The sequence below is a fragment of the Neovison vison genome, chromosome 7, assembly GCF_020171115.1.
Source record: "Neovison vison isolate M4711 chromosome 7, ASM_NN_V1, whole genome shotgun sequence".
Classification (NCBI taxonomy): Eukaryota; Metazoa; Chordata; class Mammalia; order Carnivora; family Mustelidae; genus Neogale; species Neogale vison.
The window spans coordinates 102,721,725-102,747,313 of record NC_058097.1 but is presented as its reverse complement, the minus strand read 5'-3'; the positions used below and the strand labels follow the sequence as shown (position 1 = coordinate 102,747,313).

At 42.4% G+C, this 25,589-nt stretch overlaps 2 protein-coding genes across 5 annotated transcripts in view; both read right to left on the bottom strand.

Moving 5' to 3' along the window:
• Positions 1–10,074: 10,074 nt before the first annotated feature.
• PTS (6-pyruvoyltetrahydropterin synthase) lies at positions 10,075–17,235 on the bottom strand. The gene is made up of 6 exons (XM_044257832.1): positions 17,112–17,235; positions 15,313–15,392; positions 13,947–13,969; positions 13,510–13,566; positions 10,697–10,767; positions 10,075–10,515 (listed from the first exon to the last, which is right to left on the bottom strand). Exons 1-6 carry the CDS (start codon positions 17,198–17,200, stop codon positions 10,392–10,394), a joined length of 444 nt encoding a protein of 147 aa, XP_044113767.1. The 5' UTR covers positions 17,201–17,235; the 3' UTR covers positions 10,075–10,391.
• Positions 17,236–20,429: 3,194 nt separating this feature from the next.
• Positions 20,430–25,589, bottom strand: part of BCO2 (beta-carotene oxygenase 2) — a 38,538-nt gene continuing 33,378 nt past the window's right edge. For all 4 annotated transcript variants that reach the window (XM_044257827.1, XM_044257826.1, XM_044257828.1 and 1 more), the window contains 4 exons: positions 24,191–24,328; positions 22,524–22,706; positions 21,715–21,825; positions 20,430–20,684 (listed from right to left, as the gene is read on the bottom strand). In XM_044257827.1, coding sequence (XP_044113762.1) covers positions 20,571–20,684; positions 21,715–21,825; positions 22,524–22,706; positions 24,191–24,328 — 546 coding nt within the window. In that variant the 3' untranslated portion in view covers positions 20,430–20,570. The remainder of the gene's footprint in view (positions 20,685–21,714; positions 21,826–22,523; positions 22,707–24,190; positions 24,329–25,589) is intronic.

Below are 25,589 nucleotides of genomic sequence, written 5' to 3'. Positions count from 1 at the left end.
TATGGGGCTCTCTCAGGGGCACAAGCAGGCTGTGTGCTCCGGCAGCCCTCCTCCATGCCCCACTAGGCTGCCACCTCTGAGAAAAACTGCAGTGAGCCCTGACCCAAAAGCTAGGAACAGGCTCATATCTATCCGTCATGGCCCAGCCTGGCCGCATCTCAGGCTCCGTACAGAAGGCGTGACAATTGTTGGAGCCTCAGCAAAAACACTCTCTCAAGCTGGAAAACTTTTAGACTCGGAGAAATCTGGGGGGCTGAATTCAGACACGCAGCCCAGAGGCAGCTAGACAAGGGCACTGAATTTGGAGGCAGGGAGCCTGTTAAATTCCAGTTCTGCTCCAAAGGAAGGAGGTGAGCTTCTGCCTTGATTTCTCATCTGTTCCATTCAAGGTTGGCCCAGGTGGCATCTGAGCGCTCTTGCCGGTGGGTCTCCATTTTGACTTCCTGTCACATCCACACCTTAGTTCTCAGGGTCTAGTCAGAAGTGGGAGGTCAGCGTTGCTCTGTGCCCTGTGTGATTGGCTGCCAGGAGCACTGCGGAGGATTCAGAAGCAAAAGCCAGGTTCAGACACAGAGTGTCGTATTCGACAAGGGTTATCTTCCCTGGGCTTGGGAGGCTGCACTTCCTCAGGAGGCTTCTGGGTTATCTGCCATCCATGGTGTCTCCAGCGAGTCCAATGAGCCCCCAGTAGAGCAAGAGTAAAGAGATAAACAAGTATGCCTGTTCACAGTCTAGGAAAAAACTAATCCTGATGGGAGGGTGACCCACCATGAAGAAAACAAAGGCATTCAGGAACTTCAGGGAAGCCCCACGCTCCACCTCCTGCACAGAAAAGAGGTGAACAAAAGATGGACTGTTTCCACTCCCACGCTCCCTTGCCCAACCTCATTCTCCCACTTCTGGGTTTTCTTCTTTGCGGCTTCCTGTTTTGTGAATTCAATGCATGCTTACCTTCTGTTAGAAACAGCAACTGCCCACCCCTTTATGGGAAGGGAGTGCTGAGGGAGTAGGAGGGAAAGCTGCAGGCTTCCAAATCCCATCACCTCAAAGATCCTCACACCAGAAAGATTACCGAGCCGGGTCAGTAGTCACTATCCCCCTGACTGTGCAGAGCAGCAAAACATTCAGAACAAGCAGAACACGCAGACATTACCTCATGATCTCTCAACCTCCACATTACTTTTGAAAATAAACATTGAAAAATACTAATAATTAAGTAAAAAAACTTTATTATTTCACCCAAGAGGTAGTTCAGCAATTGTCTTAAGGCATAAACTTTGAGGTCAGACTGCATGCGTTCAATCTTGCTTGATTTTGCCCCCTTGATAGTTGTGGGACCCTGTACGAGTTACTTAGCATCTGTGTGACTCAATTTCTTCATCTGTAGAATAGGGAGAAATATAGTAGCTACCCATAGGCCGTTGTAGAGATTAAACCAGTTAATATATAAAGCACGTGGAATAGTAACTGGCACAAAGTAAGTACTATATAATTATTTAATAGTTAAAAAAGGCATCACAACTGATATATTGATGTACAAGAAAGCCAAGTATTGTACCCATATAAATATGTGCAGATAAAATGGTACCCATAACAAGGACTTAAAGTACTAACTTGGAACTCTTTTTTTTTTTAAGATTATTTATTTGATAGACTGAGATCACAAGTAGGCAGAGAGACAGGTGGCGGGGGTGAGGGGGGTAGGAAGCAGGCTCCCTGCTAAGCAGAGATCCTGGTGCAGAGCTTGATCAAAGGACCCTGGGATCACGAACTGAGCTGAAGGCAGAGGCTTAGCCCACTGAGCCACCTAGACGCCCCCTAACTTGTAACTCTTATGAGAAATTGTCAATGTCTGACATTTCACAGCCTTTCTCCCCCTCAGCCCCACCTTCATCACCCTTCAAGCCTCTAAGTAAAACGTCTCCTTGCATGCTGGGTCAGCTCCTCTTACAGAGAAGCTAAACTGTGGGTGAGAGGTTGACAGTCCACATAATAAAGAGTTACTGGGGAAGGTGGAGAAGAAAGAGCAAGCGAAGTCTGGGATTGGTACTGTGGGGCCTGAGAAGAGACGAGCCTCTGTGGAGTGCGTGGAGAGGCAAAGAAATTTCCTAAGAGCAGCCCTCAGTTACCAACTGGCTGTCTCTTAATGTCCTTCGAGACATACAAGTGAAAAAAAGAATTATTTTCCTTCTGATCACTGGACTGTATTTCTTTGACCATGGTTCAGCACTGAAACCGTGACATATGGACCCCCCCCACCCTGCCTTTATGTAAGTTATGTCCATGCATATAGATAGAACCAAGTTAAATATATATACCTGATAGAAGTGGGAAACAATTTAACATACGCAAAAAACTACACATTCATCTATGCATATGCATATAACCTGTATGTAAAAATAACTTTAGACTCAGACACTTGAGTCTAACAAACTCAAAAAGCCTTTGGGTAAACGAACAAAATATGTAGACAGCACATTCAAAGAGTTTGGGGAAATTGTTGAACAGTTATTTTAATTGAGTCTGTTTTCCTTCCTTCCTTCCTCTCTTTCCTTCCTCTCACCCTTCCACCATCCCTCCCTTTCTTTTAAAGCCAAACAAACTTAGGTTCAAATCCCAGCTCTGCCACATAATGAATGACTTTGATTAAGACCCTTCATCTCCTTCGACCCCAGATTTCCTACAGTGAACTGGAGCTGACTGACTCCACCTGCAGGAGCCACAGTGACTGAGATGCTGGACACACAGTGGACAGCGTAATGTTAATTCACAACAAGCCAACCAATGCCAACAACGTTGCTCAGTTAACTACACAATCTCAAATAAGAGTGGAAAACTTACCCCACAGTCTGGTTAGGCTGCACTTTTTTCCCCCTTTTCTAAATAGTTTTTTCCTTCAAGAATGGAGCTTAACATTCCCCCCTAATACTTTGGGAGTTATTGAAAGTTATTATGGCAACAAAACTAGGCATGTTTGCTGAAAAACATGTTATTGCCTCAGTGTTGCCACAGATCTATTCAGTTCATGCTCTATGAAAAATCCTGCTCTTAGGGGCCAAACAGATGGAATGATAAAAGGTATTCTTTGCAATACCAGCTGAGGCTCTCTCTGCCTTCGGCATACCTCCTCTCCACAAGCTGGTGGTGGGTATCAAGGAGGACACATATTGCATGGAGCACTGGGTGTGGTACATAAACAATGAATCTTGAAACACTGAAAACACACACACACACACAAAAACCAACAACAACAAAAAAAACTACCCACCAATCTTGACTGTTTATCCTGTTATTAAGGGAGTACCTTGTTGGTGAACACGTGTAAGGGTGGCTACCAATGACAGTGTGGCCATGAGGACAGCAATTTCCCAAAAGATCCTTGATTCAGATCCTTGATACTCACTTATTTTTCGATAAAGTAGTAAAAATTTTAAAAAATTTTGTTCTCAAGCAGGAATGGAAAATTTCCAGGAAGATAAAATTAGCCATATAACTAGGTTAGGAGATGTACTTAGGGGATTTTATTTTACTTTGTGGTGGTTGTTCATAAAGAATAACACCTACGTGAAGCATACTTGAAAAATTGGTATTAAATCTCAAATTTTTTACCAAACCAGGATCAGCCAGTTCTTTAGAGATGGCAGGCACTTTTATTCAATCAATAACTAATTATTCAGCATCCTAGGTGAGGTCCTGGTGAAAGAAAAGTAAAAAGACAACAGGGCTCTGGCCCTTACATGATTGGGAAAGACAGTCAACTAGTAAGCAAATAAATAAGACAAAAGGAAATGTAGATAAAAGTTCTGAGACTTCGAGAAAGTGGAGTGTATGGGTATTATAATAGAAAATAATGGGATTTCTACCTATACGAGTGAGCAAGGAGGGCTTCTGCCAGAGGGGGACCTTTAGGCTGGGATATAAAGAATGATCGGTTTTACAAGAGGTGAGAGGTGGGGGGTAGAGGGCATAAACGCAGAAAATACAAAGATCTTGAAGCAGGAATGAAAGTAGTGTGCTTTAGCACCTGAGAAAGGCCAATGTGACCAGCTCCCCAGCTGGACACTAGGAAAAGGCAGTGACTGGGTCATATGGGTCATAAAGTTTGGTTTCTATTTTAAAATCAAGAGGAAGCTTTCAAGGAGTAACAGTGGAGAAGAACTAAACAAGTATGGAAGAGAACCAAACTGCAAGCAGAAGACCAGCAAGAAGGCCATGTCAATAATCCAGGCAAGAAATGGTGGCAGTTTGGCCTGGGGCAGTGGCCTTGGAAATGCAGAGAGAGAGAAAAATCACTGCATAGTTTAGAGGTAGAACTGGTAAAACTTTCTGATAGATTATCCAGGACAAGTCCCAGATCTCTGGCTTGGAAAAATGAATGGATGGCGGCAGCATTCTGGGGGAGCTGGTGGAAGAATGAAGTCTGAAGGAGGACTTGGAAATTCACTTTAGGGGATGTTAACTTTGATGCCCGTGCGACACCTCGCTACCCATCTATGGTCCTTTCTGCAAATTAAACCTTTAAAAGGTGAAAGACAACTCTAGCCCTTCTATTTCTTCAGGTTGTCATCAGCCATCAGTGCTCGTATTTATTAAGATATTTGTGAAAAGTGAAAAAGGTCTTTAAACTGAGTTCACACTTTTACTAATACTGGGAATTTCCACTGATAAACTGGCTGCCTGAAGGTGAACTTGGGTTGATGTACTGAGGACTTGTTTCTTGGGCATCTTGGAGAATATAACCTTGGGATATTGTTTCTTTAACCAAGAAGGAAGGTATGTAGGCAGGTATGGAGGAAGGAAGGAAGGGAGGGAGGGAGGGAAGGAGGGAAGGAAGGCAAGGGAAGGAGAGGGGAGGAGAAGGGAGGGGACAGAAGGGGAGGGTAAAGAGGGAGGGGAGGAAGGTAGGAATAGAGAGAGAGAGAGAGAAGAGGGAGAGGAGGAAGAGAGGGAGAAAGAGAGAAGAAAGAAAGGAAAGGGAAGGGAAGGGAGAGGAGGAAGGAAGGAGAGAGAGTAAGGAAGAGAGAGCAGGAGAGGAAAGGGAAGGGAAGGAAATGGAAGGAAACGGAAGGAGGGAGGGAGTGCAGGAGGGACTAAAGAAGGAAGGAAGGACGGAGGGTGGGAGGGAGGGAGGAAGGAAAGGCCAGTGCTTTAATTCTTCTTTTTAATGATTAATACTCTTGTCTCGATGGTGACAAAATCCCAAGGGATTGGGTGGTTGGATTCTGAAGGAAGCAAACCAGCTGATGAGCTACTTGAAAGCCTAACTGCAGCTTTGAAAATCCTTCCAGCGCACAAACCGCCCTCCCTGACTTTTCTCTGGTGGTGATAGCAGTTCTCTCTGCAGCTATGCGAAGAGGGTGTTTATCTGGGACAGTTTCCAAACGTGTCTTGCAACAGAATCTTGCTATAAAGTTAAATTGTGTGAAACTAACAATGATTTTTCTACATGCAAGGGAGGCTAGAAATATCCCAGACAAAACAAAAGTGAAATGAGCACAATCTGTTTCCCATCTTTAAAATAATTCTATTTCCAAGAGGAATGTAAAAGTTTAGAGTTTAAAAAAAAAAAAAAAAGGGACACTTACCATAGATCTAGGCTATGAGTGGCTGTATATACTCAACTGATCGTATTCTGGCCGTTTTTATAACCCACTGGTAATACCTCATCAATTCAGGCTATATAATGACCACTGTGTTCTGGTCATTCTGTTCATAGTGATACAGTCAGTATAATTTTTCTCAACTTCTTACCTTAGAGTTGGTGTGGATTTCAAGAATCATGCTTTAAAGATCTGTGTACGTCTACCCACAAAACCCACCATGCCCACTGGAAACCACCACCGCTGCTTAAATATTTCACTCCTGCAAAAGGAAACGTGTTTTATTCCAGGCATCAAAAAGGGGATGACAGGCCTCCCTTACCCCCACTGACCTCCCCAGCCTCCTTTCCTGCTGTTCACCTCGTCACACTTTGCACACTAGAATATATGTGCAATCCCCTCCCTCGAGTGTGGGTGGTTTTAGTGACTTGCTTCTAAGGAACAAAATCTAGAAATGTGATCAGGTCACAAGAGTGTGACCTCCACCATGCTGGGGAGTGTGCTCACTTGCTGGCGCTCCCTCCCCCTGCCCTCTCACCTGCCCATGCAGAGGAAGCAAGCTCCCCTGTCTAAAGCTGCTCTACACAGGGGACCCCATGGCAAGAAGGGGAGAGACAAACTGAGGACTCCAACCAACAACCCCATGAGTGAGCCGGAAGCTGACCCTTCCCAATCTAGCCTTGAGAGGACTGCAACCCATTAGTGACCCTGAACCAAGGGTCCCAGCAAAGATACATCCAGACTTCTCGCACATTCAAGCTGTGACACTAATGATAAACGTGCAGTTCTGAGCCACTATTTTGGGGTAATTTGTTATGAAGCGGTAGATAACCAGCCCACCCCCCTTCCAGGGTGGTCGCAGGGATTACATGAGGTAACATAAAAAGTCCTGAGCAAAGCGCCCGAGGCCACAGCAGGCACCACACCATGTCAGCTCTGCCCTCCTCCCCTGTTGCTTCACCGCCCTGCTCCACCAGTTCCTGGCCACGGTCACCTCATGTCTGGATCCCCACAATGGCTTTGCAAGCCGTCTCCCTCCTTCCCTGCGTCTGGCTGGTGATCCTCCTTAAGAAGCAAACATAAAAACTTCAACAGCTCCCTATTTCTCAAAGGATAAAAACCAAAATCATATTCTAGGCCCCCAGGCTGTGCCCATCCTATTTCCAAGCTAACTCCCCACTCCACACTCACATCTCAGCCCCCTTCTATTAAGATTAATCTCTTCGCTCTATCCCAAATACACCTGGTCCATTCCCACCAGCTTCCTCACTAAAGGAAGCGGACCTGCTTAGCACATCCTCCCTCCTTTCTCCTGAATTCCAAATGCCACCTACCCTATCAGGTCACTTCATGGACCATTCAGGACCAATCTCCTCTACTGAGCTTTTCCAAACCCTACCACCCCATGATAATCTTCTCCCTTGCCTAATTTAATATGTAAAATATATTTTGGTATTTAAAATCAGACATGGGGGCCCTGTGTGGCTCAGTTGGTTAAGTGTCTGCCTTCGGCCCTGGTCACGATCCCAGGTCCTGGGATGGAGCTCCGCATTGCATCGGGCTCCCTGCTCAGCGGGGAGCCTGCTTCTCCCTCTGCCTGCCACTCCCCCTGCTCATGCATGTGTTCTGTCAAATAAATAAACATCTTTTTTAAAATAATAAAATAAAATCAGAGATATAAAATCTGAAAATAGGCAGAAGCAACTTCAGAAAGCATTCATTTTATGGGTAAAGAAACTCGGGCTCTGAGAGGAGAGGGACACCTGAATAAGAACAGGATGAGGACCAGAATTCAAGCTTTGAAATTCTCACCATTATTTGATTCTAGAAACATTTACCAAGTGACCATTATGCATAGGGCACTACAAAACTTCAAGTTTCTACCAATGTGTCATTCGTACATTTAATCAATTAAAAAAATGACTGAATGCTATTTACCAGATACTCTGCTTAGAATGAAGACATGGCCCACAAGGAATTCAGGGTAGTAAGAACACAAAAGGGTAAAGCAACAATTACAATACAGCTCAACAGGGTCTCTGACCGCAGGCTCTAAGAAAATCACCTACATACTCTCTTTGGTCCTGCCCTCCTTTACTTACCCATTCAGTTTTATAAAGAGACAGACTTACCACTTTTCTAAGGAGAGCAAGTTAAAAAAAAAAAAATGTTCTCTCAAAGTAACTCACAAACAGCAAACACCTAGAGTACCCACACTACTATGAAAAACATTTTTCTAATGTGATATCAGATCTGCAAGATTAGATCTATTAAAAAAAATCCTCAAATATACATAATCTCATTACCCTTTTTTTAGAGTTGGTGTTTAGAAGTCAGACAGACCCTGAGTGTCAAACCCTCAGTCTGCTGTTTATTTGCTGAGAGCTCGAATTTTAATTTTCTCATCTGCAAAATGGGAGTAATACCCACCTTGCATGGTTCTGTGGGAATTAAAAATCCTGTCTTTCCTCTTAATGTCACAAAACAAACTGAAGGTGACCGGGGGGAGGAGGGTAGAGAGAGGGTGGTGGGGTTATGGACATTGGGGAGGGTATGTGCTATGGTGAATGCTGTGAAGTGTGTAAACCTGGCGATTCACAGACCTGTACCCCTGGGGCTAATAATACATTATATGTTTTTTTTTTAATTAAAAAAAATTATTTTAAAAAATCCTGTCTTTCACTTCTCCAGTGAAGACATACAAATGGCTAACAGACACATGAAAAAATGTTCATCATCACTAGCCATCAGGAAGATTCAAATTAAAACCACATTGAGATACCGCCTGACACCAGTTAGGAGGGCTAAAATTAGCAAGACAGAAAACAACGTGTGTTGGAGAGGATGTGGAGAAAGGGGAACCCTCTTACACTGTTGGTGGGAATGCGAGTTGGTACAGCCAATTTGGAGAACAGTGTGGAGATTCCTTAAGAAATTAAAAATAAAGCTTCCCTATGACCCTGCAATTGCACTACTGGGTATTTCTTTTACCCCAAAGATATAGATGTAGTGAAAAGAAGGGCCATCTGTACCCCAATGTTCATAGCAGCAATGACCACAGTCACCAAACTGTGGAAAGAACCAAGATGCCCTTCAACAGACGAATGAATAAAGATGATGTGGTCCATATACACTATGGAGTGTTATGCCTCCATCAGAAAGGATGAATACCCAACCTTTGTAGCAACATGGACGGGACTGGAAGAGATTATGCTGAGTGAAGTAAGTCAAGCAGAGAGAGTCAATTATCATATGGTTTCACTTATTTGTGGAGCATAAGAAATAATATGGAGGACATGGGGAGATGGAGAGAAGGGAGTTGAGGGAAGTTGGAGAAGGAGATGAACCATGAGAGACTATGGACTCTGAAAAATAATCTAAGGGTTTTGAAGGGATGGGTGTAGGAGGTTGAGTGAGCCTGGTGGTGGGTATTATGGATGGCACATATTGCATGGAGCAATGGGTGTGGTGCATAAACAATGAATTGTTATAATGAAAAGAAATTTTTTTTAAAAATCCTGTCTTTCAAGTAATCAATACAGAATACACCTGCATACATAACAAAAATTGTTTCTGATAACTAAAACACATTCAAATTTAATTAAGTGGGCACTGATTAATGAAATTTATCATAAAATCCCTGTAGTTACTAACTCTCCAGAATAAAAGTGTACTCCTTCAAAAATTTTTCTAGTATTGTAATCATTGCACAATCTTTTTACTATTTTCGGCATCAACATTCTGAGAATTCATTGTGTACTAGCTGCTACGTGGAGAGAAAAATGAAAAATAAAACCCTACATTTAAGAAGTTTAGGATACAAATGAGAACACAAGAGAGAACAGTTCTTTGTTCAAAGCAAGTAAATACCTTCTTGCAGATTTAGTCATGAAGATACCAGATGCCAAGAATATAGCTCAACTTAAGGAGGTGTAAGTTTAATGATCAGAACAAAATGGGATAAATTAGGAAAAACTGTATATAAGAGACACATTACAGTATAATATATTCCTTTTCAGGTTAATTTAATAGGACTTCATATATGTGATTATTCTTCAGTTTTCTGAATTAAAACTGTTCAGGTGGCCATAAGGTCTGGAAACACAGACAAACATACATAATAAATAGTTTAATGATACTCCAACGAATGCTCAAAGAATGTGCTATTTCTCACTAGCAATTCCTGGTTCAACAAGACGTGCCAAACTGCACTGAACAACATGCACTAAAGCGGTATTTTCACCGATCCTACTACATCCACCAACAACGCATCATGAAGGTGATTTGTTGTCTGATTTTCACTAAATAAATTTGTGTCCCTACATACCCAAGAAGCAATCAAGGAAGAAGTATATGTTCTTGCTTTCTGGACTCTGTGGTCACCTGTATTTTTTTTTTTAAGTTTCACCTCCTATAAGTCTTGCAAACATTTTTGCCATTCATATTATACCAAGAAAAAAATGAATACTAAAAATGAGATAATGGAAAAACAAAAATTGATTTATTTTGCTTTTAAACTTCGCAAAACATTTTACTGAAAATGAAGTGATTTTTAATCTATGAATAAAAGACTCTCTAAATGACACTCAGGATGTTTTATGAGTTTGGTTTTAAGATAGATTTGAATTCACAACAGGTCTTACACACAATGATTTCAGTCAGTCAGGCACTCGAAACACAATGTGGAGGTATAACAAGTATGTGATGAGTTCGTAATAGTCCAAAGGTATATAAAGACCTTTTTCATATATGGAAAGAAATTAGTCTTTCTACAGCATTAACCCCTAAAAGCTATTCTCCTTTATAGACAACGGTATTATTGTCAGTTTCATACACTTTTACTTTATAAAGAACTCCCAGAGGAAGAAATTTCTGGAGGTTTTCCCAGATATATTTAGCCACATTTTCTGTCGTGCTGTAGAAAAAAAAAGGAAAGAAGATCAAAGGCAAATAAATAAAATTTCATTTTTTATATTTATAGAGAACAGAAATTCTAGAATTAAAACATAATGTTAAACAAAACTTCAGAAATCACACAGCAATTGACAGCAATTATTCTTTCTTACTATCTACTAAGGAAAGCTGGTCACACTCACCTTACAACATCTGCAAAGTATGGCACATCCAGATCCAGATTCTTATGATCGAGGGGCTTCATAATTGCCTCCTACATATAAGACGAAGGGAAAACACCATTCGTTCCATTTAGGGCTCAAATTCTGTAGTGTTCTATCTTTGCCCCTAAACCCTACCTCATCAGTGAGCCACTAACTCGGTACTTCTAAGTATTCTGTCTGTGTCTCACTAAGCAACACTTAAAGTTGAAAAATAAAGCAAGGCCCGGATCTCCACGATGACTGGTTCTCCTCATAACTAAACGCAAAGACGTAAGAAATCAAAAAGTACAGGAGAATTCATTGGAGCTTTGTTGTAACCAGCCATTTTGGTTCAGAATTGAGTTTAGCGCTTCTTGAATTCTGTCCAAAAACTTACCAAAATACTAATTACTAAAAATACTTCTCCATACAGTCTTCTCTTCAGCCCAATGCCACAACGTCATTAGGACAAGGATCCTGTGAGTACCATTTTACAAAGCAGACTAAGAGTTACACTCCATAAGTAGTTCTAAATTTCTGCTATGAGGAGTAATTTAAGAAAGATCTTGGACTCTTAGGAGAAAAAAATATAAAAGTATGTGAAGACCATTGCTTCCTAATACGTGTACATATTAATATAACGTTTTCCTTTGTCAGTGGCAAGAACAGTAATTGCCTTATTTTTCTCACTTTTTACTTTCAGCTATTGTACAAAATCTAAGCATTTGTGAAACATTCTAATTTCCCAATGGTATGTTTCTCAGAAGGGCACATTAATAATAATAGTAATCATTTTTTGAGTAAAACCAGAACCATATGAAAACAGTTAAGCTTTTTCTTTTTTCTTTTTTTTTTTAAGATTTTATTTATTTATTTGACAGACAGAGATCACAAGTAGGCAGAGAGGCAGGCAGAGAGAGAGGTGGAGGCAGGCTCCGGGCTGAGCAGAGAGCCCGATGTGAGGCTAAATCCCAGGCCCCTGGGATCATGACCTGAGCTGAAGGCAGAGGCTTAACCCACTGAGCCACCCAGGCGCCCCTAAAAAAAACAGTTAAGCCTTAAACCGAATAGCCTTTAAAACAGATCAGATGAAAGATAGTTCCAACATGGCTATCAAGAAAATACCTATTTTCTCTTCGATCCCAATTCAGGTCCCAACTTTTCTTTTGAAGCTTCTTCCTTCAAGGTTCTTTATGAGCCACTCTTACTGTTGGGATTACACGGTATCCCTCAGGTACAAAAAGTGGGGAAGAGTTCTCTACAAAGAACCTCTCCTCCAGCACGTGGACATATGTCTGCATGGGACGCTTCACATTTCCTACACTATTGTCTTGTATTGTACAGCACTCTGTGCATATATATTTTATGTCCCCAGTAAATGCAAAAACTCTGTCTTTATAGCTTTCCTAAGGTACCTGAAACATACTGCTGCCTGTTCATTCACTGATTATTCTTTTTTTTTTTCTGAAGACTTATTTATTTATGAGAGACAGAGAGCATGCACGCACGCGAGTGGAAGGAGAGGCAGAGGGAGAAAGAGATTTCTGAAGCAGACTCCCCACTAGGCGCAGAGTCTGATTCGGGGCTGATCCCAGGACCCCAAGACCATGAACTGAGCTGAAATCAAAAGTTGGTTGCCCAACTGACTGAGTGACCCAGGCACCCCTGATTTACTTATTCAACTGAAACTTACTGAGCACTTACTATTGTTTGCCTCCTAAAAAGTTACAATGAGCACTCTGTGGATAAGGGCTACATCACAGTCACCTCTGTACTTGGTACTCAGCTCAAAGACACGCAGAGCGGGCAAAGTTGCTGAATATATGGATGATAAGTACCATAGAAGCAGTAATGATCATTAACAGCATTTTTATGAGACAAATGTCAGATTTTAGAACAAGAGTAAGGAGCAAAGTGGGCACCTGGGTGGCTCAGTCAGTTAAGCATCTGCCTTTGGCTAAGGTCATGATCCTAGGGTTCTGGGATCAAGCCCTGTGTCAGACTCCCTACTCAGCAGGGAGCCTGCTTCTTCCTCTCTCTCTGCCTGCCTCACCCCCTGCTTGTGCTCTCTCTCTCTGTTAAATAAAGTTAAATCTTAAAAAAAAAAAAAAGAGTAAGGAGCAGAGTTTAAGAGAAGAACCAAACAAAGAGGTAAAATCATGGAACAATAAGAATAAAGCTGGATAGAAGGAAGTCCATTCCCAACTTTGTAAAAGACTAACCCCACAACCTAAGGCACATCAGTGAACTGTTTGTCTCTCTCAATCTTAATCTATGGAATGAAAAGTTGGTCTGGATAATCTCTAAAGTCTCTGACAATGCAGGATTTCTAAAATGATATGGTCAACAAGTCACTAATTGAACTCCTTCTTCTGTGTTATCCCTATGGTAAACTGCCTCAGTGAGTTTATGATAAAACTAGAGTGAGTAACACAGGGTAGTGTTAAATCTATGATCAACGGCATAAGGAAAATCCAGAGAAGGAAAGAAAAGCTTCAAGGAAAAAGCTGTATCTTGAAGGAAAGGCAGAATTTGTTAAACGGAGGGAATGAGGATACACCAGCAAGACATACAAGATGAGCCTGTCACTGCTATTCCCATCACTGCAATGTAACTGTGACTTATTTCCTTTAAATCACCCAAGCAACTTTAGAAAAACATGAGAGTAATTCTTCCAACGACTTCCCTACTCCCACACCCAAATCCATTCACAAGGTCATGGAACCTCTGGAGATACTTGGTTGGGGAGGTAATGGGGGGGTATCAAATACACCTAGAGGACAGTACCTAATAAGCAACCAATATGACATTACCTCCATATACTCTTTGAGGTCGGTCAAATTCATAACCATTCCTGTAACAGGATCAATCTAAAGAGTAAACAAAGGTGAATGTTAGCATCATATACTCTTCATATTTAAACCTCTGTTAAATTATGAAAGGCTGTACAATGTGCAAAAATTGTGCCCACATCTGCCTTCATCCCCAGGACATTCATCGATCTCAGTAAGGAAACACCAGGTGCTCCAGGAACCCCTTTCATGGTCCTGCTCTTCTACCTGTCCACATAGAGCAGATTAAAGATAACCCTTTGCGAGAGGCAAGGCCTAGAACAGTAGCAGCTCACCATACACAAAGGACAACAATGAAGCAATATTGATTTGAACAGAATTTTTCAATACAGAATCCATCGCGTTGGCTGAGAGGGCCCACAATCTGCACAAATCACACAGATCTTTTCAGCACGTACCTCTCCATGCACTGTCACCACAACTATGGGAAAGAAAACAGAACACCAAAAAACCACATGACTTTCAACACGTAACACCCAAGCGCACCTTAACAATATAACTTAAGTGTTAGATCTCTGCCCTGCAAAGCCCTATTTATATTTTCCCTCAAACTGCTGTTTTGTTAGTTAAGATCTTTTTATCAACCAAAGCAAGATCAGCTAAGACAGAGAAGCTCAGCAGAGCTTTGGCTAAGCAGAACAGCCCAGCCAAGGCCAGAAAGGGTGTATATTCAGCTTACGATGTCAATGCACTAGGTAGGAATGTCCACTAGGTAGAATTGAAATGCTGAACGATCACTGTCTGCAAAAGTAAAAAATGTACAGAAAGACATCCAGCTACACACCAAGCTGGACCAACACTGGGCAGGACCTTTCTCAGCAAGCAAAACCATTACAGGGCCTAAAATTCTTATCCCTTCACTCACACAAACATATATAGTTTATGGTAATGTTCTGTAAGTTAACAAAGTGCTTGTATGAACCATTTGAAAAGTGATGATCAGAGTGTTTTACAAACTAGTGATTAGTAGTGATCACTAAGTGATCAGTGATCAGAGATAATCACTAAGTGATTAGTGATTACAAACTAGTTTTACAAATTAGTGTTATTTTTCAGCTCCATATAGACACCATTAGGTATTACGTGGTAAGTGAGCAAACTAAAAATGATAAATATCATAGATCAACTATGATACTTATATCATAGTTGTATAGCGGTAACTAAACTAGAAATTCTGATCTTCTGACATCTTTTGAATCTTTTTACTCTACCAAACTACATGCTGTTGATACTCCATTGCTTACAGAACTGTTTTTTGAGATACCAGCCTTATCTCAAAGAATTAAGTCTTATATACTCACATAAATTATTTTCTTGGAACACTGCAGGCAGTTTTAGACTCAACATATTTTTCTGCCATACAGCGTATTCCTAGCCAACATCTCCCTTTTGTCAATCATTATTTACTCAAAGAATACAATCTAATGTTTTTAATACAATCTAATTTTAACATTAGTCTGAGCAATACCTAATGAGAAGTAAGTAGGTGCCAAAAGAATCTCATTATGCACACAAACACCAAGGGTGGGGGGGTGGGTTGTTTAAACCATTCATTATCTCTAACAGAGCAGATACTTGCAAGGTGAAACTTAAGACACATCCAACCAAGGCAACAGATTTTTTTTCATTCTGAGCTTCCATGTAACTTCTAATTTAAGGCTCAAAGATGCTTTGTCCATAAAGTTTCTTACTCATTAAGACTCTATTTGCTGATCACACTTTCATCCTTATTGAAAGAGCTAAAATTTTATCAGTTTCTCTCACCTTTATAATTGTGCCCATGGCCATTTGGATTGTTGCATTTCCCAAACAGCTTCAAATTTTCTTCATTACTCAGAGATTTGCTGACCAAAAAAAAAAAAAAAAAAATTAACATGACACAAGTTCAGACACTTTCCCTGTTCCCTACATTTATTATTTGCTCTAGCCTTCGAAAAGCTTCACAATTTATTACTTTAGCTCACCAAATGGAGAGTCATAAATCAACTTGATTTCCTTATTCCACTTTCTGTCAGGAACCAGTGTATGTCCCCTCATTAGGCTACCGTAATGTACAAATGAGTGTAAACGAAGTCCACACCCTTGTTCCACAGCAAGATTCCAACTGATCTGCTCAAGGCCTTCGATTTTTCAACTCAACATACATTTATTGGGTACCCATTACGTAGTAGACATGGACTGAACGAAGCAAGGAAACACAATGATAAAAGATGCTTGTCTTCAAGTGGCTTAGGGTGAAGGAGAGAAGTGAGTTGGGGGAAATCGGAGACAGAGACGAACCATGAGACTGTGGACTCTGAGAAACAAACTGAGAGTGTTGGAGGGGAGGGGGTGGGGGATTGGGTGAGCCTGGTGGTGGGTACTAAGGAGGGCATGTATTGCATGGAGCACTGGGGATACTGCATAAACAATGAATCTTGGGACACTGAAAAAATAAAATAACTTTTTAAAAATCTCATTTCTTCTTAAAAATAATTACATGATCTACTACATCTCCTCTTTAACAATCTTGCACGATTATGCCTGTACTACTGCCCACTGACTTCACCAATCCATAGAGCAGTATCCAAATTAGGTAAAAATTTAAATTACAATACTCAACTGTAGTTCTGGGCAGAAAAAAATTTTAATTTTTATGTCTATAACTGTCCAATCAACCCTGCATCTTCAAGGAGTCCTTCTATGTATGAACGTACTATTACCCCACCCTTTCCTTTCTGAGTCTCTCTTCTCTCCTCCCCTTTCTCCTGCCCATCCACTTACACTTAGAATGCTAGGGTTCACAAAGCCATAGCACAAAATTCTCTCACTGTGCCCTCAACAAAACTGGCCAGATGGTGCACTCCGCACAGAAGGCGGGGTCAGGTGCGTGTTGATCGCTGCTGCATCCATGCCACCTAGCACAAGACCTGACACGCTCGCCACAAAAACCTGCCCAGTGAATGAACGGATGGCCCTTGTTAGAAATTACTGTCCTCGTTCTACAAACAGGGAGACGTATGCTGAGAGCGGAGCTTGCTCATGAGAGGCACAACTCCCCACATCGACTCCACAGTGCAGTCAAGCAGTCCATGCTCCGGATCCAAATCCTGGCAGCGCTCCTTGCTCTCAGGGCTGCTTTAGGAAAGCGAACGCCTGGGTTCATGACCCCTGTGGTAAGAAGGGTATACACCTGGGTTGCTGTAGTGGTACTGGTGACGATGACTAGCACTCTTGGCACCTCACGGCAGCTCACACTTGCCGAATGTTCCCTGACACTGTGTCACCCGGGCTAGGCGAACTGCTCTGGGAGCTACTGCAACCCTTCGCGATCTCTAAGGAACGTGAGCGACCCCGGAGCTGCTCCAAGGCAGAAAGCCAGCGGGGGAGCCTTCGGGTTCCGCACGCAGGGCCGTGCCCTCGGTGGTCGGCTCTGTTTGCCACGGTGACAGCTGGAGTCGTCGACTCCAGCTGTCACCGTCACCGTGGCGCCAGGGCGGCCGGAGGCGCGCGTCGGTTCTCACACCTGCGCTCCCGCACCCGGGCCCCGCTCCCCACCGTAGGCATCGTGGGTGCACCCCCACCTGTGGAGTCGGTGGGTCGCGCTGAAGGAGACGAGGCGGGACACTCGCGCCCGTGGGTGCCTGCCCTCGCCGGCGCCCGCCATGCTCATCGCCTCGCCTCCTTCTTCGGCGGGCGGCGGGGCTGGGCGGCAGCGCGTCCCGCGGCTGCGCAGTGCGGCCGGCGTCCTGGGACGCACTCTCGGCTCCGCGCTGCGACTGGCCCCCTCTGCTGGTCTGGAGGCAGTAAGGCGCCCCATACTGTGAGCCTCTTGGATAGGCGGAGTTGGGATAAGGAGGCAAACCTCCCAGCGGCCAGTCGGAAAAGGTGGGTGGAGCCTTAGTGTCTTTCATTATACTGACTGCTGGGCACGTAGGCCTGGGCACACTTTGGGTACTTGGAGGGAGCTCTTGGAGTTGCTCCTGCCACTCCCTTCCAGAAAGCCCTAGTTACAATAACCTCCACTGGCTGAGCCCAACCTAAAGGGAGCAGGAATTTGAGAGCACGTGTGGGAGCAGTTGGCTTCCGGAAACACTACTACTTTCAGACTGTTGTAAAGATTCTTCTGACTGAGGAAAGTTCTCAAGCTTTATCATCCGCGTACATGAAGCCATATATCACAGTGTGAACACAAGCAGTCGTGAACACACACACATTAGTGATTCTCTGTCCTACGTTGTCACCTCTGGAGTGAACCAATTCTTTCCTTACACCTACTTACAAGGAATATCCAAACCACTTGTAGTTCCAGTATTGTGCACCTCTTTTCTCCGTTTATTAGCTCACTAAATAATTAATAGCTAACCGTGAGGCTGGCAGTGTTCCAGATACTGGGAAAGATAGATTAAATCATGAGAGTGGCAGGCATACGGTCCCCAAATGGTGATTTCTCTCAAATGTCTCCTGTCTCCAGCTACATACTCTGTTCTGCATGAAATTATGGTCATGGAGAAAACATTCTTAACACATTTTCAAATATTTTTATTCTCTCCCCCGTTGGGCTGTGAAGAACGTCAAAGAAGATAAACTTGGGAGATACCTGAGATAGACACTATCTAGTTCAGTCCTCTCATAGACAGGAAAACATGGGCCCAGATAAGTGAATTATTCATCCAAGATAACTTACAATAAAACAGTATTTCCGGGGCACTGACCACATCAGGGATAAAATACTTGACTCATTCCAAATGAAGTCTTAAGAATCAAAATACAAACCAAAGGAATTTCTGAGAAATTACTGTAGTTACTTCAGTAAAATATGGCATTACATTTGCAGAGCTCTCTAAATGTTTTTATTAAGGATACTTAACTCATTTACCCTCAGTGATCCTTTATGTCCCCCAAATTAATGTGTTGAGCCCCCTTGTACCTCAAAATGTGACTCTATTTAGAATAGGGTTTTTGCAGATGACATTAGTTAAGAGAAAGTCACAAGAAGCCCTAGTCCCTTTCTCCTTTCCTTATGCACCACATACTCCCTTTCCTTAAGTCTCTGGACACTGATGAGTTATGAGCTGGGCTTAGGGACAGGAAGAGGCCCTGCCCAGGCTTTGAAACTTAGTCATATGCTCAATTTTACCAGAACTCTCTGCACTGGATTACCAGGCATAGGCATACTACAAAATACCATTGATTCTTTTTTGTCTTTTCCTTCAAGAACCTCAGCAGAATCTGGTCATCCATGGGCCAAAATCTTTTAATTATACCACTTACCTTTATATGTTTGAACTTCACTCCCCGTGATTAGGATGGAATTTATAGAGGAAAGACGTTATCAGCTCTACATACTTGACAGAAGTCAGCTAGAATCTCCTCCACCCTTTAGATCCAGATAAGATCTAAATCAATCTTCCATGTCTGGTCTGGGGGAGTACAATGTCTTTTTTAGGATTTCTGTGAGATATATTTACGTTCTCTTACAATGACTTCAGCCTCGAAGCTCCCACATCTGGTATATTAGCTGTATTTAGGCATCTTCCCGTCATTCTGGTACCTGCTGCTTTTGTTCTGTGTTTCATCAAGCCAGGCACAAAACTTAGAACTTTCACTTTATTGCCACAATATAAGCCATTACCTGTGGCATTTTTGTACCTGCGGGAACACTTCACTGAAAAGGACAGGGTTTATGATGTCTGTAATAACTCCTGAAGATACTGGGAAGAAACTGGCTAAGCTGGTCTGGGGCTGTGCCTGAGCCTAACCGTGAGTTCACAGATGCCCCGAACTAGGCATCTAGGAGGCTTAACTGGCCCGAGGCTGGAGTTAAGCAGAGGGAGGAAGTATAACTGAAGGAAAAGGGAACATGAGATCTTGAAGTTGTTGGCAAGAGTGTGGTTTAAGTGACAGAAGTAGGGGGATTTGGGCGGCTGGTAAAACTGGGTATGGGGTGGTTAGAAATGGGGAGATTATATGGCCTCTAGTGCCACCTGTTGCCCAACTGAATGAAGAACTTACCAGTTTCTGGAGAACTATACACATGAAGATTAGAAGAAATGCCTGATTTTAGTGACATTCGACAAAACAACACCTTCCTAAGGCTTAGCTAGGGGCAGGACAAAAGGTGGCAGTTGGTGGTTGAACTGCTGTGGTGTCTGTGCACAGCGGAAAACCAGTATGGAAGAAAGCCTCTAAGCCTGACACAGCTGGCTTCCCCTCTTCTGTGAGCCCTAGAACCTGTGCTAATAGGCGGGCTGTGACAGAAAAAACAAGGTGCTTTTTAGAGCTCATATTTTACTATCTACGATTATTTGTATTTTTTCCTCTCAAGTGTGAGGACCTCTGTCACCCACGCTATCTGGTGGTAATAATGACAAAGCTCTACGTTTCCTTTCGTGTATTCTTATTATCTATTGGAAGATCTATCTAGTAAATATAAATTTAAAACTCTCTTCAAAAGGTTGTATCAGGGGCACATGGGTGGCTCAGTGGGTTAAAGCCTCTGCTTTCGGCTCAGGTCATGGTCCCAGGGTCCTGGAATCGAGCCCCGCATCGGGTTCTCTGCTCAGCAGGGAGCCTGCTTCCCTTCCTCTCTCTGCCTGCCTCTCTGCCTACTTGTGATCTATCTGTCAAATAAATAAATAAAATCTTTTTAAAAAAAAGGTTTTATCAACACTTGCTTAATGTTTTTAAGAAAGAGCTCTAAGAAATTATAAAACCATTATTATCTCAAGAATTCTGTTTTTGTTTTGTCTTTTACAGATTTTTATTTATTTGACATAGAGAGAGAGAGATCACATGTAGGCAGAGAGGCAGGCAGAGAGAGAGGGGGAAGCAGGCTCCCCGCTGAGCAGGAGCCCGACTCGGGGCTCAATCCCAGGACCCTGAGATCATGACCCGAGCCAAAAGCAGAAGGTCAACCCACTGAGCCACCCAGGTGCCCCACAAGAATTCTGTTTTTAATAGAAATTTTAAAACCAGGTGTCTATGGTTTGGAAGGGAAGGTGCCATTTAAAGCTAGTTTCCAGGTGTTCCGAGTTGTTCCATCAGACTGTTACAAAGGTACCATGGAACCCATAAGGCATTCGCACAGGCACTTCTGCTCGGCCCAGTTCTTCAAAGTTCTTGGCATCCAAGACTAGGAGAAAATTGTTTTCATTCTAGAACAGAAAGACAATAATGAAAATTCTTTTGATCGTGTCTTATGCCTCTTCCTCTGTATCCTCAGCACCTAACACTGTGACTTGACTATCCATTCATTCACTAAATGTTTGCTGAATGGCCAGACAAGCCTCAGAAGGACATTATGGCGAAGAAGTTCATACTTAGAGTGAAGAAATTAAGTTGTTTATATTAGTTACCTTCCTAGAATCTCTTGGAGTTTAAGGATCTTCTTACTTGCCCCTTTTCAATCTCCTAAGAGACACAGAAATTTTTCTTCCAAATTAGAAATGCTTCCATTTTGTGTTACTTTGGAGCTGTACAAAGGGTAGCATTACAAGGCAGACTGATATTTGCCCTGGGGTAATTATAGGAGTGGCAAGTACATGGGATGGGGACAAAGTCCTCCTAAGCCCATGACAGATATTAGTAATCGATTGTGGCACTTTTCTCATCAAACCCTTAAAAAGCCTCAGAATCCTACACCCAGGCAGCCGCTAATAACTGGTACTCAACCAGCCACAAAGCTGGTACTCAACCTATTTGCCACAAGACTGCCTTCAACAAGAAGTTAAGACATCAATGACTGAGATACCAGGGCTCACCATATAAGACTTTTGGCAGCACAGACGGTGGCATGAACATCAGACTAGATGTCAGAAGACTGAGATTTAAACACAGGCTTTACCATTGTGAGATCTGACACCAGCTCTCCCAACTTCTCTAAGTTGCAAATTCCACATCCATAAAATTGTATCAAACAAAACTGTTCTGATGAGTAAATAAGGTGACATGTGTGAAAGTCGTCTGTAAATGAATTTCTGTGCAAATGTATATTATGAGGATGATTCTATAAATAGAACCTTAAATAATACGGCACAGATTATAATAAAAGAGTATGTACATATGAGGAGAGGAAGAAAAGGGAAAACATGCTGCATTGGAATAAAAAACTGACAGCATCACTGAATAAAATCCTCAGAAGGCTCCTTGCTACCTCTTTGACTAGTGATGGGGAAACACATCTACCTGGTCAGGGGTGATCACCACAGAGAGAATAACTCCACCATCTTCTTCACTGGTTCCTGGTGCGGGGACAAACACAGGTTCCGACGGGTAAAAGCCATCTTCTCTCCAAATCTAGAAGTCCCCCCAAAAAAAGTATTTGATAGAAAGTTGATTATGAGCAAGAAGGTTCCTTGGCTTTTGTCACTTCTAGCATGAATATGGGTCAGTACAGTATTCTAACAGAGAATCAGGCTCACTGAACTGGGGGGTGGGGAGTGTTTTTGCAGCTGCAGACTATCACCACCAAACACAATTTGTGCAATTACGATTTCACATAGACCTGAAATATAAGTGTCCCAATAACCTGAACCCCACGATTTCTCTAAAAATAACACCAAGCAGAGACTTGTTTTTCTGGGCTTGTGATTCATTTAAGATTCCCAAGACAAAAAAAAAAAGATTCCCAAGACAGCATATACCCCTTGCCTAGGTGATTCCATGGTTCTCAAACTTAATAAAAGTAAATGGCTGAGCTGCCTAAATATTAAAGAATCCCAAGAGCTACTTTAACAAAACAGAAACTAATTCAAAGTGCAGAACAGGTCTTTTAAAAATTCAGAGAGGAAGGGGCACCTGTGGGTCTCAATCGGTTAAGCATCTACCTTTAGCTCAGGTAATGATCTCGGGGTCCTGGGTAGGGCTCTCTGCTCAGCAAGAGTCTGCTTCTCCCTCTCCCTCTCCTCCTCCCCAGCCCACTCATGCTCTCTCAGTCTCTCTCAAATAAATATATATTTTTTAAGAGTTCAGAAAGGGAAAAAGATTTTCATTACCGTCAGTGTCTTATTCACCACATCAAGCTTGATCAGAGAATCCCCCACTAAATGCCGAAAGCCGCAGCCATAGAAGAAACGATACTTTTTGCCACTGAATTGGCCATAGTTGATCTGGGGAAATTCAACACCTCCTTCCTCCTCCAGATCCTCAGGATGTAGATTTTCATAAGAGCACCAAATCTAAAAGGGGTCCCAAAAAGATTTGAAGTAATTGCTCACTTATTTTATGCAAGGTAGGTCAGTGAAGGTGCTGAGAGTTTGTGACAGGGCTTGGGAACTCAGACTCTAAGTCACTTTTTTCCCACTGTTTCTCTTTCCATCATATGTATGAATGCATGAAAGATTATCAGGTTTTGGAGCACCTGGGTGGCTCAGTCAGTTAAGCATCCGACTCTTGATTTTGTCTCAGGTCATGATCTCAGGGTTGTGAGATCGAGCACTACGTCAGGCGCTGCAATGAGTGTGGAGCCTGCTTAAGATTCTCCCCAAGGGGAACCTCTTACACTGTTGGTGGAATGCAAATTGGTGCAACCACTCTAAGAAACAGTATGGCAGTTCCTCAAAAAGTTAAAAATAGAGCTTACACTATAACCCAGCAACTGTACTACTAGGTATTTATCCAAAGGATACAAACATAGTATGTACCCCTTCAAAGGGGTACATGCACTGCAATGTTTATAGCAACAATGTCCACAACAGCCAAACTATGGAAAGAGCCAAGATGTCCATCAACAGGTGAATGGATGAAGAAGAAAGTGGTAAATGTGTGTGTGTGTGTGTGTGTGTGTGTGTATACAATGGAATATTACTTAGCCATCAAAAGAATGAAATCCTGCCATTACAATGATGCAGATGGAACTAGAGGGTATTAGGCTAAATGAAATAAGTCAGTCAGGGCAAGACAAATACTATATGATTTCACTCATACGTGGAATTTAAGAAACAAAACAGAGTCATAAGGGAAGGGAAGGAAAAATAAAATAAGACGAAATCAGAGAGGTAGACCAGCCATATGAGTCTCTTAATTATAGGGAACAAACTGAGGGTTGCTGGTGGGGAGGTGAGTTGGGGGGATGGAGTAACTGGGTGATGGACATGAAGGAGGGCACATGATATAATGAGCACTGGGTGTTATATGCAATTGATAAATCCCTTATCTCTGAAACTAATATATGTTAACTTAAAAAAAAGAAGAAAGAAAGAAAGATTTCTATCCCTCTGCACCCCCCATTTGCCCACATGCACTCTCTTTCTCAAAAAAAAAAAAAAAGATCATCAGGTTTTGTGACTAAGCTGTCAGATGGCATACAAGGTGGGGGGGAAGTGGACTTTTTATTCTATTAAAGCTGAAACACTGAGAGCTACACAGTAACATGTGTATGGTAAGTGCAAATTACCTAAAAGGTGAAGATAATCAATACCAATCTCAAATACTTAGACATGCCACAACATTAGAAAACTGCACCTATCTGTTTGAAAACATAAAAAAGGAAAGGTAAACACAGTGCTCCCTCCCACTGTGACCTTACCCCGTTCTTACTCTGCAGTTCTTGTGACCCTGCTCAGCTGAATGGTTTCAGATTTACTGGGCACCAAACATTGTGGAGAACAGCCAAGGAATAAAGTAACAATTCAAAGTCCATCTAATGTCTTTCAAAGCATACCTTTCCATCAGCTTGTTTCACAGCACTAGCTGAAGAATAGGACAATGGGCTGAGGTTCTCTCCTTCAGGGTCATTCAAACTGACACATAAGGGCAAAACAAACCGCCGAGGGAAAGATCTGCCTACTGAATTATAGACCTGTTTAGGAGAGACAAAGAAATAGAGGAGAAAATGTCATTCATAGGATAACAGCACATCCCAATAATTTATACCCAGTCAACTTTATTGGCATTCCTAAGTAATTGCATAAGTGATAAACTTTCATTTATTCATTTTTCCACAAATATCTGTTGAGTACCTACAATAGGCAAAGCACCATTTTAGACTCTGGGAATGCAACAGTGAACAGTCTTTGGCTTCATGGAACGGATAATAATAAATAAAAATTAAAATATATATTATTGAATTAGTGTCAAATAAACAAATGATTACATAGCCTAAGGTCTGATAGTAATAAGTACCGGTAAGAAACATACTGAAGGGTGAGAGCCTACAGAGTAACAGAGTACTTCCCTTTTCATGTTTAGTCATAATATATCTCTGCATGGAAAAGCATCAACTTAGTAGGACTGGGTTGCTAAAATGTGGCACATTCTCAAGAAAGGTCTGCTTTCACGATTGGTCCTTGGCTGACACCTGAGAACTGAGCCCTTGGAATGTTCTGTCTCCCAAGAGTGGTTTTGCATGCCTGAGGTCTTGAGTCACACTGTACTAGTTTGTCCAGACAGTTTATAATAATAGTGTGATTTATAAGGAACACTGCTGGCCTGTGGGCGTATGGAGCTTTGCTAACTGAGGGTGTGTAGGGGCTCTGTGCCCATATGCTGATCCCCAACAAAACCCTGGACAATCAGCTTCCCTGGCACGCAACATTTCACACAGGTTATCACACGTAGTAGAGAAATCGGGCGTGTCCTGTGTGACTCCAATGGGAAGGACTTGGAAGGGCGTACTGGGCGGTTTTCTCTAGACTTCATCCCATGCACCTTTTCATTTGCTGATTTTTCTAAGCCTGTGAACCATCCTAGTGAATCATCAAACCAAAGGTGGCTCTGAGGACCCCCAACACAACCTCCCTGCAGAGTTCATGTTTAAGCAGGAGACTCCAGCAAAATAAGGGTTTGTTTTTTTTTCTGACATTGAGAATGCTTTACACATGTTTTCCTCTCCTGAAATACTGTAAGATGAGGGCAAACTGTGCCATTTCCCCTCACACACCTGGTCCATATCATCTCCATCTCACACAGAAGTATTTCTACCAAGTAAAGATTTAGTGCTATTTTTTTTTTTAAGATTTTACTTATTTATTTGACAGACAGAGATCACAAGTAGGCAGGGAAGCAGGCAGAGGCAGTGAAGGGGGAGGAAGCTGGCTCTCTGCTGAGGGGAGAGCCTGATG